Below are 18,284 nucleotides of genomic sequence, written 5' to 3'. Positions count from 1 at the left end.
AGAGAAGCAGTGTCACAACTGAATGCCGAGGCTCTCGCATCCAGGAAGAGAGAGGAGGAGGCAGCTGCCGCCTGCAGGGATCTCCAGGTCAGGTTGGACGTGCTTACAAAGCAAGGGCAACTGACACCCAGACAGGAGGGAATTGGGTTGGCGAGACGAACAGGCGGTCTGGTCTCTCACTTCGATGGGAACCTGCAACAGTATCCCAACTTTAGAGCAGACGTAATGTGCGCACTGCAACTGCTGAATAAAGACTTTAGAGATGAGCAAGAGAAAGTGGGATTCATCATGTCCCATTTGCATGGGGATGCTAAAGCATGGCTGCGCAATTTGTGGAGGGATAATGATCCGGCGCTCCAAAATGCGAATGCCTTTATTAAAGCGATGGATGGGTGTTTTTTATCAAGCATTGACGTGGATCTTGCTTGGCAGCAGATACATGGACTGAAGCAAGGGAGGGCCAGCGTAAGGCAGTACCATGCCCGCTTTTTCGCTTTGGTCAGTGCCCTGGAATGGGACAGAGATTCGGCTCCTGTAAGAGACCTGTTTTGGGAGAGACCCCGGACCACGCAGGAGGTCGTTCAGAGGGCGCTGGCGGTGGGGGTGCGGCTGGAAGAACGTCCGTGGAGCAGGGACGAAGGGCGTGGAGGGCGCGAACCAGCCAGGGGCTCCTCCTTCCTTCCCAGAGAAGTAGCGCGTGCGCAATCCACGCCTCCGCCAGGAGGAGGGGTGGAACCTATGGAGGTTGGAAGTGCAAGGGCTCAGTCAGCAGCCAGAGCCCTAGCACCGACAACAGTGAAAGCGAAGCCTCCTAGAGGGAACAGGAAGTGTTACATCTGCGAGGATCCAGGGCATATGGCGAAAGAGTGTCCCTGGAGGCTCCACAAGCACACTGCAGCTTCAGCAATGGTAACTGCAGCAACGCAGCAAGGAGAACCACAGCAGGGAAACGACGATGTCTGGCTGGAGGAAGAGGCACTGGGGCCCAGCCAGACGTGTCAGTGAAGAAGTCCCCGGAGATTTTACAGCCCGTGAACCCCCTCCCGCCCAAACCAGTAGTGAGGCTCACCGCATCGCTCCAGCTGCCCAATGGAATCACCATGGACGTGCCAATCACCATTGACACAGGCAGCAATGCGGACTTTATAGGGCAGGACTTTGTCGACCGGCACGCTATACAGTTGCTGCCGGCCACACTGCCCCTGCAGGTTGTCACGGTGGATGGCAGGGAGCTGCTCGGGGGGCAAGTGGTGAAGCAGACGCCACCAATGGTGATGCGACTTGGGAATCACAGGGAAATCATCAGCTTCAACGTCACTCAACTATCGGACACGCCCATTGTATTGGGCATGAGTTGGCTGGACAAGCACAGCCCAACGCTGGCTTGGTACCAGAGGCAGCTGACCTTCGGCTCTTCCTTTTGTGCTGAACACTGCATCGTGCCCCGGCAAGAAGGAGAGGAAGAGGAGTCACAGCTGCTGCTAGGCACGCTGCAAGCGATTCCCCACAAGTACGCAGAATTTTTGGAAGTTTTCTGCGAGAAGGAGGCAGACAGGCTACCCCCTCACAGACCATATGACTGCAAAATTGACCTGCTGCCGGGGGCGGCGCTGCCTAAAGGGAAGCTGTATTCCATGTCAGAGGACGAACTGCAAGAACTCAAAGAGTTCATAGATCATAATTTGGAGCGCGGTTTCATCCGGGAGTCCAAGGCAGCGGGGGGCAGTCCTGTATTCTTTGTTAAGAAGCGGGACACGCCCCAAAAAAGACTTGTAGTGGACTATCGCATCTTAAACAGTGTGACCAAGCCATCGGACTTCCCCATGCCCCGAATCGACGACCTCCTAGCAAAGGTGCGGAAGGGCAGCGTGTTCACCAAGTTAGACCTGCGAGGGGCATACAACCTCATTCGCATGCGGGAAGGAGATGAGTGGAAGACAGCCATGTTCACGCCACTGGGCACCTACGAATATAGAGTTATGCCTTTTGGATTGCAAAATGGCTCCCACGTTTTTCAAGCATTCATGCATCACATGTTGGCGGGACTTCTCTACAAGACGTGCGTCTGTTTCTTAGATGACATCCTGATCTTTTCGGAATCGCAGCAGGAGCATGACAGACACGTCAAGGAAGTGCTGAGCAGGCTAAAGCAGCATAGGCTCTACGCCAAGCTGGAGAAGTGCCAATTCGACGTGACTGAGGTGGATTTCCTGGGCTACAAGTTGTCTGACAAGGGGCTCGCCATGGACAGCGCCAAGGTTCGAGCGGTGTTGGATTGGAAAAGCCCACGCAACCGGAGGGAGGTCCAACGGTTTGTCGGCTTTGCGAACTTCTATCGCAAGTTTATCAAGGGCTTCGCTATGCAGACAGCGGCCATCACGGACACGCTTAGCTCCAAGAAAAAGAAGTTCATCTGGACAGAGCAGGCGGAGCAGTCCTTTCAGGCACTCAAGCGTCTCTTCGCGTCGGAAGAGCAGCTGCTGCATGTCGACCCCAGCAGGCCGATGAGGGTGGAGACAGACGCCTCGGACAGAGCCGTGGGGGCAGTCCTGCTGCAGAAAGACCCGCAGGGGGTTTGGCGGCCGGGAGCGTTTTACTCCAGGAAGCTCAGCAAGTCCGAGCAGAACTACACCATCTGGGACAGGGAGTTGCTGGCCATTCATGCAGCGTTCAAAGCATGGAGGCACTTCCTGATCGGAGCCAAGCACACGGTGCAGGTTTGCACGGACCACAAGAATCTGGAGCACTGGCGCACGGCACAGTTCCTGAACCAGAGGCAGATACGTTGGGCTGAGTTCTTTGCGAACTTCGACTTCCGAATAGAGTATGTCCCGGGGGACACCAACATCATGGCGGACGCTCTCTCCCGTAAGCCACAGTATCTGGAGGACGCAACGCCAGCGGCCGCCATGCACATCTTCGCACCAACAGTGTGGGCATGCGCCGCGGCAACCGTGGACCTGGAGGCGGTACGACGAGCGTTGCAGGATGACTCCTTCGCGCAAGCAAAGATGGCAGAGGTGCAAAGGGGCAAGGCAGCGACCGACGGTTTCCAGCTAAGAGATGGATTGCTCATCCGTAAAGGGGCCATCTACGTGCCGGGAGACGAACTTCGCGCCAAGGTGCTGCAGCAGCTGCACGACGCGCCCACTGCCGGGCACTTTGGCAAGGAGAAGACGGTGGAATTAGTAGCCAGGGATTTCTGGTGGCCCGGAATGAGAGGGGAGGTCGCGGACTACGTGGCGAGGTGTGACACCTGCCAGAGGGCCAAGCCAGTGCACAGACCGCCGGCCGGACTGTTGGAACCGCTGCAAACTCCGGTCGAACCATGGGAGAGGGTGGCCCTGGACTTTGTCACGGATCTGCCCAGCTCGAGGGGCAAGACGGCAGTGCTGGTGGTGGTGGACTTGTTTTCCAAGATGGCACATTTCATTCCGTGTGCTAAGGTGGCCACGGCGGAGCAAACCGCCAAACTGTTCATAGACCACGTGTTCAAGGTTCACGGTCTGCCACGGTCTATTCTGTCCGACCGGGGGCGGCAGTTCATCTCGAATTTCTGGCAGAAGCTGATGGGCTTCCTGAACGTCAAGATCAACCTGGCGTCGGCGAGACACCTGCAGACCAACGGGCAAGCGGAGCGGGTCAATGCCATCATGCAGCAGTACCTGAGATGTTATGCGAATCAACAGCCTGCGACGTGGGTGGATTACCTGCCGCTCGCCGAGTTCGCCTACAACAACACGAAGCACGTGTCCACGGGGGTCACGCCGTTCTTCGCCAACAACGGGAGGCACCCCAGAACCTTCCCGGGACTGGAAAGACTGGGGGAGGGGGAGCCGCAGACAGCAGATGCGTTCGCGTCGGAGTTGCAGGAAGTCCACGATCAGCTGCGGCGCCACCTGGAGCTGGCCAAGCACGCATACAAGGTACAAGCGGACAAGCACAGAAGGGTTGGCGAAGAGATCCACGTGGGATACTGGGTCTGGTTAGCAGCCCACACAGTGCCGGCCAGGTCGTTGGCCAAGAAGAAACTAGGGCATAAGCAACTGGGGCCCTACCAAGTCGAAGAGCAGGTCAACCCGGTAGCTTTCAGGCTGGCGCTTCCGGAGGGTTCCAGAAAGCATCCGGTGTTCCACAGATCGGTGCTCACTCCCTACAAGGCACCGCACAGGTTTCAGGAACCCGGAACGGCACCGAGTCCGTTCAGAGACAGAACCGGGCACGCGGGAGTGGCACAGGAGGAGCGCATCAACGAAGTCACAGAGATTTTGGACTCCAGATGGGGGGAAGAGGGGGTAGAATACTTTCTCGCCAAGGAGGGCACCCCGGCCAGTGCGAACAGCTGGGTGCCGGGCTACGCCTTGGACGAACCTCTGCTCAAAGACGAGTTTCATGCCCTCTTCCCACATAGACCAATGCCAGCAGACTTTTTCGACGACTGGCTTTTCACGCCCACGCTTTCGGCCAGCACGTTCCGGGGGTTCGACTCGGACGAGGACCCGACACGAGACGTCCGTTCCCCGGAGGGGTCACCCTCGGGATCTGCCTCAGAACCCTCGTATTGGTGGGACGATAGACCAGAGGAGCAGTGGCGCAGGAAGTGGCTGGAAGGTCCAGGACGAGCGACGCCGCCAGGAGGAAGTGAGGGAGAGACGGACATGGACGTTTTCGGGGACGACCCTGGTTTCGAGCACGGCGGCACAGAGATGGAAGCGGAGGTGACCGTCGTCGACGAGAGCAGGGAGGAAGACCCGGGAGACTTCAGATGGAGGCCCGCCACGGGAAGCGAACGATATCCGACGTTCGTCCCTTTGACACAGCAGCACCCAGCTCCCGCACCGGAAGGAGGGGAGGGGGGAATGGGGGGCTTCGAGGGGGGATGGATGTCAGGGGTTCAGGAGCAGAGGCAAGGGCAAGGGAGGAAACAGAGAGCGAAGGGGAGGAGGCAGAAGAAAAGATGAGTGATGACGACGACCCGAGATCTCCGAGTCTTTCCAGTGAATCAGAAGATTCACAGAAAGGAGCACCAGTGGCCAGGGCAAGGGGGGAGTCTAGGGGGGCACCCCAGGAAGATAGAGCCAGAGGGGACTCAGAGGAGAGCAGTTGGAAATCGGGACCAGCGTCACCGCCAGAGAGCAGGGAAGAGGAAGGGAGCCAGGGGGCAAGCGCTGGCAGCTCACAACAGGAGGGAGGGCATGAGTCAGGAGTGGCCACACCTCCATCGGGGAGCGAGGAAACGGTCAGACGGAAAGTGGAAAGTTGGGCGCGCGCGCCAAGTTCAAATGCACAGGAAAGTGACGCAGTGGGCAGCCCTGAAAGAGAGCCAGGTCCTAAAGCCCGGCGCAAGGAGACAGGAGGGTCCGGGGGGTCGGCGTCAGAAGAATCCAGGAAGGAAGAGACCCCGGGGGGTAGAGGGACCCAGAGGAGAACAGTCAGGCGGAAAAGGTGGAGCAGGGCTAGGATATTAAGTTGGTGCACAAGGGGCGGAGACTCAGACGGAGCTTCGCCGATCTAGCCACTAGACGTAGAGTTGCACGCAGCAGCTTGAGAATGGAAACTGTAACTCAATAAAGACTTTTACTTAATGATCGCTGGCTAGCGTGATCCTCTGTGAGCTAGGATCTGGAAGCAGCTCTGACAATACCCATCGCAAAATATTGGAAGACACAAGATTTACCCACCCGGGAAGAATGGCAGATGAAGTTGATGGACTATATGGAATTGGTGGAAATGACTGGCAGAATCCGAGACCAGGGAGAAGAGTCGGTGGAAGAAGATTGGAAAAAAATTAAAGATTATTTACAGAAATACTGTAAAATCAATGAATGTTAGAAAAATGTTGGAATGAAGTTACATGGCTTTAGTAGAAATGTTATAAGGAATTAAGTATAAATAGATTAATAGAGTATTAAAGGAAAAAAATAAGGTTAGAATGAGCTAAGATAATTATAGGATAGAAAACAGAGGAAGATGGAAAGGAATTGCTGAAATAATTAACAGAAGTGGAATACAAAAAGGGAGGTGTGACGAGGTCGTGGAAATAAGTGAATGAAAGAGGGGCTAATGAAATTGTTTGATTTATATTATTGTTTTTGTTTTGTTTGGTTAGTTTAATGTATGGTATTGTATTGTTTCTTTTTTAGTGTTTAATTTTTTTGGAAAATTAATAAATATTATTTTTTTAAAAAAAATGAAACAGAAGTCACCAGACCCTTATATATAGTGAGAGGGTGGGGAGGGGTATTACTCAGAAGGGTAGTAGGAGATGTGTGCTTAACTCAATGGGTGTGGTAAACCTGTTGACGGCTGTTAATGTTTAGGGGTTTGCGTAGCTCTGCATCCCCCCAGAAAAAAACACTGCATAGAATCATAAAATTCAATTTGAAGGGTCCCTAGTGTCATCTAGTCCAACCCCCTGTGAAGCAGGGATCACAGCTCAAGAATCCATGACAGGTGTCCACCCAACCTCTGCTTAAAAACCTCCAAGGAAGGAGAGTCCACCCGCTTCTGAGGGAGTCCATTGCAGAGCCAAACAGCTATGGAGTTTATCTCAGTGAAGACCTTAATTGGAAAATCAGTACAACCCAGGTGGTTAAGAAAGCCCAACAGAGACTCCATCTCCTCAGAGTATTGAAGAAGAATGATGCCAATCAACATTTGATGATCTCTGGAAGACACAAGATCTACCCACCTTGGAAGAATGGCAGATGAAGGTGATGGACTACATGGAATTGGCAGAAATGACCGGCAGAATCCGAGACCAGGAAGAAGAGTCGGTGGAAGAAGATTGGAAGAAATTTAAAGACTATCTACAGAAGTATTATAAAATTAATTAAGGATAGAATGATGTTGGATAGTAATTAAGGGGTTTCCAGCTGTAATGCTTTAAGAAAATATGAAAAAGGGTTATAAATGGGTTAAAACTTAATGGTAAGGATTTGCTGAACCAATAATTTTGAAGTGGAATACAAAAAAGGGAGGTATGAGGAGGTCCGGGAAATAAGTTAAAGGAAAATAAGTGATAGAAAATATGTGTCTTTTTTTTTTTTAACTGTCTTTATTCTGTAATTTTCTTTTTCTTTTTTTCTTTTTTACTGTATTATTTTAAAAAAACCTTAATAAATATTTTATGGGGGGGGGGGGAATCAACATTTGATGATCTCCTTCTACCGGTCCACAATAGAAAGTGTCCTTTCCTACTGCATGTGTGGTACGCTGGTTTGACCTCAACTGATAGAGAGTGCCTACAGAGGGTGGTGAATACAGCACAAGATATTATGGGCTGTCCCGTTAATCCGCTGGATGAAATAGTGGAAGAACGTTGCCTCAGGAGAGCGAGGAAAATTCTCAGGGATGATTCGCACCCTGGCCGGCACTTTCTTGATCTCCTGCCCTCGGGCAGAAGATATAGAAGCAGGATTAGTCACCCCAACAGGGTAAAGAAGAGCTTCTATCCCTGGGCTGTTAGGCTGCTGAATGAAAAGATAACAGCAGGGCAACTGACTTTTGGATTTGGTGGGTGTGCGTCAGTAAACGAGGGGAATTTAGACTAAGAGAGCTGAGTGGGGGGTGCTGGTGTAATTTCACTGTACACAAGTTATACAAGTGACAATAAAGTATTTTGATTAATGTCAAAAAGTTCTTCCTAAGGGTTAGCTGGAATCTCCTTCACTGTACTGTCATTTTTATCCTGTATTTTTATCTTGCGAACCACGCTGAGATCTTTAGATGAAGAGCATATATAAATTTGATTAATAATAATAGTCCATTGGTTCAGTTCTTCCCCTGGATGATCTGTGTGTAAAACCAAGAACCATTGCAGGAAGATAAGGAGCTCCCTTACACCAAGTCAAACCTCTGCCCACCCAGCCCTGAGCAGTTCTCCAGAATTTTTTCTTTCAAAATGCAGCACATGGTGAATTTCAAATCCACGGTTGAAGAGCTCTTCTTTTCCATCTATAAGTTCTGAGGCCAAAGCAGGACATCCTTTTGGGAATATTCAGGGTGGCAGAGGAGGATATATTCTTTGTTAATATCCTTCCTAACTTGCACTAGCAAGTTCCTTTACTTAACAGAGTTACATTCCTCTTTTTACATGCACAGCAGATAGCTGGTTGCAGGCTCATGTGAGTCTCTCATTATTGTACAATTCAGTCTGTCTCAGATTGAATTGTACGGTCCTGGTAAGTTCCCTTAAATCCCTCTTAAAAGAATAAAGGCGCCACAATCTTATTCAAAGTCAATAGAAGAAGTTTACTCACATCAGTTCACAGTTGGATTCCTGAAGGCAGACTTAGTTACAAATAGGTACATGTGGATCTACCCCATATGGGGAATAATGCCAGTGCTTCTGCTAGCTGAGATCTAGCAGAGCAGTCCTAGCTAGAAGCTGGTCCAACGAAGGAGGGAATCAAAAAGAGGGAAGGGTGCTGTGTGACTTGTCCTTTTGTTACCTGGACAGGTAAGGTCACGCCCAGCTTCTATCACATGCAAGAGGAAGGATGCTCCTGCTAGGAGGAACAGGAAGTTTTGACTGGCTGGACCAAACATCCCCTTGCATGTCCACTCTAGGAAAACAAGGAATGTTGTAGTTGAGTACCTCTCATGGATCACATCCCACACCCCTCACATCTCCCCTCTCTTCCTGCAGACCTTCCGATGGCCCGTTGCAAGCAGCATCGACGTCAACGAGATGTTGGAGGTCCAGGTCTTCAACTACAGCAAAGTCTTCTCCAACAGGTCAGTGGCGTTCTGCATGTCTGGGTGAATTTTGTTCCTCCACCTTTGGGGCTTCCTTAAGAGAGCCCCCACAACATGTGCAGGTTCTTCCCAACGTCTTCCAAGGATTAGACAAATTCATGGAGGGGGAGGAGAGGGCTGTAGAGGACTACTAGCCAGGATGCTATGCTCAGCCTCCCTAGATGGAGACAGCAATGCTTCTGAATGCCAGATGCTGGAAACTGCTGGAGATGAGATGCTCAAATCCTGCTTGCTGGTCTTCCACAGGCATCTGGTTGGCTACTGTGAGGACCGGGTGCTGGACTAGATGGTGGGATAGGATATATTGTTTATTAATATCTTTCCTAACTTGCGTTAGCAAGTTCCTTTACTTAGCAGTTTACATTCCCCTTTTTACATGCACAGCAGATATCTGGCTGCAGGCTCGTGTAAGCCTCTAGCTATTATACAATTCAGTCTATCTCAGATTGTGAGTCTATCCCATATGGAGAGAGTCTTTTTGTCCTCTGTTGGCTGAAAGCCAACAGGGCAGCTCTAGCTAAAAAGCTGCTCCAACGACGAGAGGAAGTCAAAAAGAGAGAGAGAGTGCTGCATGCCTTGTGCTTTTGTTACCTGCACAGGTAAGGTCACGCCCACCTCTAGTCACACGCAAGAGGAAGGATGCTCCAGGCCAGGAGGAAACAGGAAGTTTTCAACCGGCTGGACCAAACATCCCCCTGCATGTCCACTCTAGGAAAACGAGGAATGTTGTATTTGACTGCTACTTATGTATCACATCCCATAGGGCTGGTATCCCACCTTGAACTGCCTACAGACCCCTCCTTCATACTGCAAACTGGTTTGGTACCATAAGCAGAAAATTCACACCTTCTCTCTTGGCTTCGTTCTCAAGTGCCTGACAAATTCTAGCATTTTGGTTTTCAGTACTACAAAGGGGGAGAGCCCAGCAAATTAGAGAATTTCCAAAGGCAGCGCAATGGCACACACAAACCATTTGTCACAGAAGCCCTACGTGGTAGGAAGGCAATCACCTTCCACGCAGGACTATGCCAAGGAGATGAAAATAGCATTGTTTCACCCAAGTCACAAGTTACAGCAATCTGAGCCTGAACCAAGTGTGAAATTCCTTCCCAAGTTTCGTTGGCTGAAAGAAAGGTGCCACCACAGCAGATGAGGAAAGACTGCACATCTGTTGAGCAATTGTGTGGTGTGTGTGGTTTTTTTTTTTAAAAAAAATGAAATTGAAGTCTGGGAAAGCCCGACCTTGCATGATGCTCTGAAGGGCAGGAAAAGGCGAGGGCCACTCCAGGTGGGAAGAAAAGGGAAGCAGAGGGGAGCACAAGGAGTCTTGATTTTTATTTTTTAAAAATGCTTTGTGCCTCAATGTCTCATTTTGCTCCTTTCTAAAATTTACAGCCATACCTCGGGTTAAAGTAGCTTCGGGTTGAGCGTTTTTGGGTTCCGCTCCATGGTGACCCAGAAGTAACGGAACGCATTACTTCTGGGTTTCGCTGCTTGCGCATGCGCAGATGCTCAATATGACGTCAGGAGCATGCGCAGATGCGGCGACTCATGACCCGAACATGTGCAGATGCGCAGACGCGGGTTGCTTTTGCTTCAGGATGCGATCCGGGCTCTGGAACGGATCCCGTTCGCATCCAGAGGTACCACTGTATTTTCTGTGTTTTCCTTTTTATAAAATAAAATAAAATCGGGATTAAGGGGTTTTCTCAGAATGGCGGAGGACGTGTGTGCTGGGTCCCCTTGGTGTTGGGGTCACGGGGTGTTGGCACTCGTCCTCCTTCTGATAGGAAATGCTCAGGTGGGGAAGAAAAAAAATGGGGGTGGGGGCCTGAGGAGGGTCCGTTGGAGGGGAGAGTGAGAAATGCCCCTATTTTTCAACTGAGAAATGTTGGAGGGTATGAAGCAGCCCTCCACCTGTTTGGATCTCTCAGCTGTGGCCTGCAGTCGTCTCCCCCCATTGCATTTGATCCTATTGTCACTCTACCTCCCTTTCCCCCCTCTGACTTTTGGCCCTGGCTGATTCAGTTACCTCCACTGGGTAACTCAATAGCTCCGTCTTGCCATGACCTCTTATTCTGTCCAAGGCATTTTAGCCAAGGAAGTCCAGAAGAGAACAAGGAAATATGCATTTGTGACGGTCAATGTCCCCCTAGCTCCTGATCACGGCACCGGGGATTTTTAGAAAGTTGTAACATTGTCGTCTTTGTCCATGGAGCTTTCTTGGCAGGGATACTGGAGTGGCTTGCCAGTTCCTCCTCCAGGTGGATCACGTTTGGTCAAAACTCTCCTCTATGACCTGTCCATCTTGGGTGGCCCTGCATGGCAGAGCTCATAGCTTCTCTGAGTTATTCAAGCCCCTTCGCCACAGCAAGGCAGTGATCTTAAAAAGCAGAGACATCACCTTGCCAACAAAGGTCCGTATAGTTAAAGCTATGGTTTTCCCAGTAGTGATGTATGGAAGTGAGAGCTGGACCATCAAGAAGGCTGATCACCGAAGAATGGATGCTTTTGAATTCTGGTGCTGGAGGAGACTCTGGAGAGTCCCATGGACTGCAAGAAGATCAAACCTCTCCATTCTGAAGGAAATCAGCCCTGAGTGCTCACTGGAAGGACAGATCGTGAAGCTGAGGCTCCAATCCTTTGGCCACCTCATGAGAAGAGAAGACTCCCTGGAAAAGACCCTGATGTTGGGAAAGATGAAGGGCACAAGGAGAGGGGGACGGAAGAGGACGAGATGGTGGGACAGTGTTCTCGAAGCCAGAAACATGAGTCTGACCAAACTGTGGGAGGCAGTGGAAGACAGAAGTGCCTGGCGTGCTCTGGTCCAGGGGGTCACAAAGAGTCGGACACTACTCAATGACTAAACAACAATGCAAAAATCCTGAGGATACATGTGGATCCGTGCTTTGTAACCACATTTTTGCATCATTGCAGCCCGAGGAAACAGTGGGTGCATGATTTTTTTGGTGCAGGCTGTAGCCATGGACATGCTATGTGATCTGATGGTGAATTTGGGGCGACCCAGTGCAAAAATCCTGAGGATCCATGTGGATCGGTGCTTTGTAACCATGTTTTTGCGCCATTGCGGCCCCACGAAACAGTGGATGCCAGAGGTTTTGGGGGGAAACTCACTCACTGTGGACCATGAGCTGAAATAAAGAGCATTAAATCAACATTCAACTCCTGGTATATTTCAGTACCCTTTCGGAAGTGAGCCCGTTCCTCCCAGTCCTGAGCTCAAGGTGCATATATGTGCAAAGAAAGCGATGTATATTGAAGACACTGCAGCCCCTGGTGACCTCCCTTCCAAGGACACCGGACCCCAGGAAAGCGGAGGCACCCTTGGAATTTCTCGCCCCTCGGAGATTGGGGTTGCACACGACAATGTTGTTGTTGTTGTTTAGTCATTTAGTCATGTTTAGATTCACTTCCATGCGGCTTTTCCACAGCAAGCTGTGCCCAAAACAGCTTACGGCAAACATTTGAAGCATCAACATGCAGAGCATTGGAATGACAAATGGACAAAATGCGGAACGTGTCAGTAAATTGAAAAATGACAAAACCCAACAATTTGGCCAATGCAGAGTAAATTCAACATTGCACAAACACACATGAAAAACCTTGGAGAATACTGAGAGTTGACATGATGGCCATCTTCAAATATCTGAAGAGCTGTCCCATGGAAGAGGGAGCAAGCTTGCTCTCTGCATCAGAGGAGAAGACCTGAATCAATGGATTCCAATGACCAGAAAGGAGTTGCTGGCTAAACATTAGGAAAAATTTCTTTTTTGTAAAGAATTTGTATTAGTTTTTCATAGAATAACTTTCTGCCGGTACTGTTTGACAGTGGAACAGACTCCATCTGAAAGTGGTGGGCTCTTCTTCACTGGTGGGTTTCAAAGAGAGGCCATCTGTCAGGTATTCTTCCTGCATTTCAGGGGGTTGGACTAGATGACCCTTGGGGTCCCTTCCAGCAATACACTTCTATGATTCTCATGCTGGCCACTGAGCCCTGGAGCTTCCCTTTAGGCCTGGGATAAGAGGGAAGAGGTCCCAGGTTCAAAAATCTCACTCACTGGCAGCCTTAAGCTGTTGTTGCTTTTGAGGTTTGAATTTTATACATGTCAGAGTTTGAAATAATAATAATAATAATAATAAATTATTTATACCCCGCCCTTCCCAGTTCAAAAACCGGGCTCAGGGCAGCTAACAACAAATTAAAAACACTTAATTATAAATGCAGCATAAAATACAGTATAAAAACATGAATAACAATAAAATTCAAAAATCAAAAATCAATTAAATCCCCAGGGCTAGCTGGCTGAATTGGTCCTACTTGGGCCAGCGAGGAGGCCAGGGGAGAATTAGCTGTGGGATCTCAGAGCGGGTGAAGGAAGGGAAGGGAAATAAAAGATCAGGCTGAATTCAGATTAAAGGCCAGGCGGAATAGCTCTGTCTTACAGGCCCTGCAGAAGGAGGTTAAATCCTGCAGGGCCCTGGTCTCCTGGGACAGAGCATTCCACCAGGTGGGAGCCATCACTGAGAAGGCCCTGGCCCTGGTGGAGGATAGTCTGACTTCCTTAGGGCCCAGGACCTCTAAACTATGGTTATTCATGGACCTTAAGGTCCTCTGTGGGGCAGACCAGGAGAGGCGGTCCAGTAGATATGTGGACCCTAAGCCACAAAGGGCTTTAAAGGTCTTAACAAGAGAAAGGAAAAAGACCAACTTGGAACTCTGCCATTGAAGAGATCAGGGCTTATAGACGTCTTGGCTTCTAGTCAGCCACCAAGCCCAAGGGCTGACAGGACAGAGGAGCTGGCAGGAAGCTTCTCTTCAAAGGCCAACTGCTCTTCAAAGCTACTTCAAGGTTCACACACCCAGAGGACTCCAGCTGAGAACCCAGCTGTCCAGCACCAGCAGGAGACACCAGGAGAAGCCAGATATGGTCAAGAATATCTCTCCTGGTGCAACAGCCCATTTGGCAATGGTGGGGCTACATCGCAGAATTGTAGAGTTGGAATAGACCACCAAATGCAAGAAGCCCGGCTAGCGTATGGCCACCCAACCTCTGCTTAGAAACCTCCAGGGAAGGAGAAAGTACTTCTTCACACTGTGCCTAGTCGAACTCTGGAACTCACTCTCCCAAGAGAACAGGATGCTGGACCAGATGAGTCACTGGCCTGATCCAGAAGGATCTTCTTAGGTTCTTCTAGAATCCACCACCTTCCAAGCTAATTCCTTCCACTGGCAATGATATACGATATTTTTATTGTCATTGTCCCATGCGGAACACTGAAAATGAGAAACTACATAAAACATTCAAAACCCCCTAAAAACTCTGAAACCCCATTTTAAAATACACTATAGAGACCCCTTACGCCGCTTTTAGAACCAGAATTGCATTTGCGTAGAAACTGTTTCTCAGGCGGCTAGTCCTGGCCTTTATAACCCTGGACCTTCTTCCAGAAGGCAGAAGCTGAAAGAGATCATTTCTGGGGTGCGCACTATCCTGTGCTATCTCTGCCGCTTTCTTATGGCACCTGGAAGCACAGATTTGATCCAAGGTGGGAAGAGTGCACCCAATTATTCTCTCCGCAGTCTTTACAACCCTGGACAGAATTGTTTTTTCCCTGACCGTGCAGCTCCCAAACCACACACAGACAATAAGTTAATACACTCTCAACAGTACAATGGTAAAATGCCATCAGCAGGTCTTTTGAGAGACTGTTTTTCTGGAGAATTCTCAGAAAATAGAACCTCTGCTGTGCTCTCTTCATCAGGTCTGTAGGGATATCGCGGAGTGGGGCAGTGGGGTCCGGAGGGAGCACACTTCCCCACCAGCAGGCAGCCACAATCTGCTTGCACGCGTGACCTTGGGGTGCAGGGAAAATCCCCCCCCCAGACAAGCCGCAGCTGTCTGTACATCGTTCCACCTCTGCCTGACCTTTCATGATCTCAGCAGTTTGCGGTGTCCTGTCTGTAACCCTTTTCCATGAGCAGTGGCGTAGCGTGGGTTGTCAGCACCCGGGGCAAGGCAAGTAATTTGCGCCCCCTAACCCCCAGATGTTGCGCCTGGTGCGGCTGGCCCCCCCTGCACCCCCCATGCTACACCACTGTCCATGAGACCTTTGTCTCCATTCGTCATACACTGTGCAAGGGGGAAATGACGCTGTGGAACAGGTGCCAAAATAGCTTTGTACCACCCCATGATCTCGGTACGGAAGATGTGTAAAGGTCACAGCCCAAAATGTATCTGCCTAGCTTGCATATTTGTCTCAATAAAAGGAGGCTCCACAGGGCTGGCCGGCAGCTCGCTTCAGCCCACCTGTGCGCAGCTCACATTATGATCAACACCTGTCTTGGGCCTTCACTTCAAGGTCTTTGCTGTTTTCTCCCCAGGTTAGGTCGTCTCTCAACTCTCAATCAGCTCTTACCGCCAGAAAGTTCTTCCTAATGTTTCATAATAAAATCACAGACTTGGAGAGTTGGAATGGACCTCCAAAGGGCATCTGGCCCGACCCCCTGCAATGCAGAAATCTTTCACCCCACGTGGGGCTCGAACCCTCAACCCTGAAATTAAGAGTCTCATGCTCTGCCATGCTTCTGCAACCTCTGTTTTCTTTTTCCAACTCCACAATTCGACGTATCTTTGATTCCACCTTGCCAATTTTTCCTCCTGCGAAGGAGACTTTAGCTAGCAGACCCACATTAAGATACAGAATCGTAGAATGGTAGAGTTGGAAGGGACCCCAAGGGTCATCTAGTCCAACCCCCTGAAATGCAGGAATCTCAGCTAAAGCATCCAGGACAGTTTGTAATCAAACTATTCATGTACGCAACGACCGCCGCTAGAATCTTAGTGGCTCAGAAATGGAAATCCCAACTTTTATGGAGTGGCAGACAAAAATGTTTGAATACATAGAATTGGCGAGATGGACTTCTAGGATTTGGAACCAAAAAGAAGCAAAGTTCGAAAAGGATTGGAGTAAATTTGTTGAATATATACGGAGTAATTGTAAGAATTTAAAAACTGTAGCAGGATTAATGTAAATCTTGTGATGTGGGTGGAGTGTAAATAAGAAACTGTAAGGAAAGATTGGAGATATGAAAATGGTTGAAGGGATGGAAGGAAGTCCGGCTGCAATAAGGCGCAGGGTAAATAAGAAGACATACAATTTTTTGAATGTGGGAGTGTTTGGTTTGTTTGTTGTTGTTACAAAAAAGCAATGGAGGGTATTGGGGGGGGATGAAAAAAAATAAAGAAAATGAAGAACAGAGGTTCTGACGAACGGATTATTAAGAACGCATGAGGCAACGGTGGAAGTCTTTTTTTTTCTTTTTAATTTATTTAAGTAGATAAGGACAAGATGAAATTATACAATTGAATATAAATATAGATGGGAAACGGCTATGTATTGTGAGTACTTATCTACTTTTAAAAATTTTCACTTATGATCTTTTTCCTTTACTTCTTTGTTCTTTTTTTCTTTTTTCTGATATCTTATCTTTCATTTCACTGCTTTATTGTGAACAGCATTTTATAGAGGTATAAATAACTGTCAATATGAAAAGAGACAAAATATTCTCTAATTCTTTTTCCTTGGTTCGTTATATTTTCTTTTTCTTTTGTATTTTCTTCTGTTGTGAATATGTATGTTTTCTAATTTGTATTTAATAAAAATTTATAATAAAAATAAAAAATAAAGAAAAAATAAAAAAGCATCTATGACAGGTGGCCATCCAACCATCTGAGAAACTGCTTCCCTCCCCAAGCATAAAAGATGTACCAAATGTGTCTCCTTTTATTTGGAGAGGCCGTGCGAGAATTTCTCAAAACCTGGTGTCCCTGGCAGAAATCCCTGGTGCTTTTATTTCCTTCCAACGTGTCCAAAATCAAATCAAAATTTTATTAAACGGTCACAGACCAGATTAACTCGTACAGCTAGTCAGCGAAGCATAACACCGGAAAAAACAAAGGACAATTTCAATACAGATCAGGCCATAACAGCAATTTAAAATTAGACAACATACATAAAATTAAGTATTTGCCTTCGCCTGCATATTGACATTGGAAAGCTCTTGTTTCCTGCACCTAATAGCGGCTACACAAAATTTGGCTACATTGATCGTAATTTCAGGAACCTTATCTTCTATCAAGGCTCTCATACGTTGGAGTTCTGGTTCATTTTTACGCTTTTGTAGAACTGGGTCAATAAAGGTCAGGCGTAGATCCTCGTAGTAACTACAGTGCAGCAATACATGCGGACTTGTTTCCACTTCCGATGAGCCACATGGGCAAATGCGTGACGCATGTGGTTTGCCCTCATATCTGCCTAGCAACAGGGCAGAGGGCAGAACGTTAAATCTGGCCAGGGTAAAGGAGTGTCTGTACTTAGGTATTTGTAAAACGTGTCCAAAATGTCCCCTGCAATGGGGCCGAGGTCTTGCAGGCTAGAGGTGTTGAGCGAATTGGTGTCCCTGTGTGTATTTTATTACAGTCCCTGAGCGACACACAGATGCTTGATAAAGGCGATCGGCTTACCAGGATGCTCTCCAGATAAAGGGGTGACACACGATCCCCAGCTGAATCATTCATGCACCAACGTTCTTTTCGTGTGGCTTTGTGGCGGAACGTCATTTGCCGCTGATCGCCTGCTGGCTAATTAACTTGCAATATGATCTGAGTCCCCTCTCTGCCCCGCTGCGGCCAGCCACCAGGCCTCCTATTCCAAGGGCAACCTTATTTTTTGCTCATTTGCTGAGCAGCAGGAAAACAGCTGAGCAACCGTGGAGTGAAGAAATTTCCCTGCCTAAAGGAAAAGGGGCGACATTGCCGCAAAGCTTCTTTTTTTGTGTAATTTTTTTCTATTTTACATTTTAGAATATTCATTTAAACAACCTTAAAATATCAGTGACTTCCATCCTTCTGTTTCCATGGTTCAGTTTGCATGCCATAGATCCCTGCATATTTTACATAAACTAAAACATTCAGTGGGATGCGGGTGGCGCTGTGGGTTAAACCACAAAGCTGAGGGCTTGCCAATCAGAAGGTCGGCGGTTCGAATCCCCGCGACGGGGTGAGCTCCCGTTGCTCAGTCCCTGCTCCTGCCAACCTAGCAGTTCAAAAGCACGTCAAAGTGCAAGTAGATAAATAGGTACCGCTCTGGCAGGAAGGTAAACGGCGTTTCCGTGTGCTGCTCTGGTTCTCCAGAAGCGGCTTAGTCATGCTGCCCACATGACCTGGAAGCTGTACTCCAGCTCCCTCGGCCAGTAAAGCGAGATGAGCGCCGCAACCCCAGAGTTGGCCACAACTGGACCTAACGGTCAGGGGTCCCTTTACCTTAAAACATTCAGTATTCCATTTTTACATCCATCAAAACTTATTTTACGTGGTTGAATTTATCTTAAAGTTGCCAATGTTTTCAAATGTACACTATTTTCACCCATATATTCAATAAACATTTTCCAGTCTTCTTTAAATGTGCATTCTTCTTGTTCTCTTTTTCTATAAGTTAAGCCT

At 48.7% G+C, this 18,284-nt stretch overlaps 1 protein-coding gene across 18 annotated transcripts in view; it reads left to right on the top strand.

Annotated features, from left to right (window-relative positions):
- OTOF (otoferlin) overlaps window positions 1–18,284 on the top strand; it is a 202,662-nt gene that overhangs the window by 42,080 nt on the left and 142,298 nt on the right. For all 18 annotated transcript variants that reach the window (XM_083493990.1, XM_083493978.1, XM_083493987.1 and 15 more), the window contains exon 3: window positions 8,651–8,739. In XM_083493990.1, the coding sequence (XP_083350116.1) occupies window positions 8,651–8,739 (89 nt within the window). The remainder of the gene's footprint in view (window positions 1–8,650; window positions 8,740–18,284) is intronic.

This window comes from Podarcis liolepis (assembly GCF_965112155.1).
Source record: "Podarcis liolepis genome assembly, chromosome: 3".
NCBI lineage: Eukaryota > Metazoa > Chordata > Lepidosauria > Squamata > Lacertidae > Podarcis > Podarcis liolepis.
This window is presented reverse-complemented; position numbering and strand designations above follow the sequence as displayed.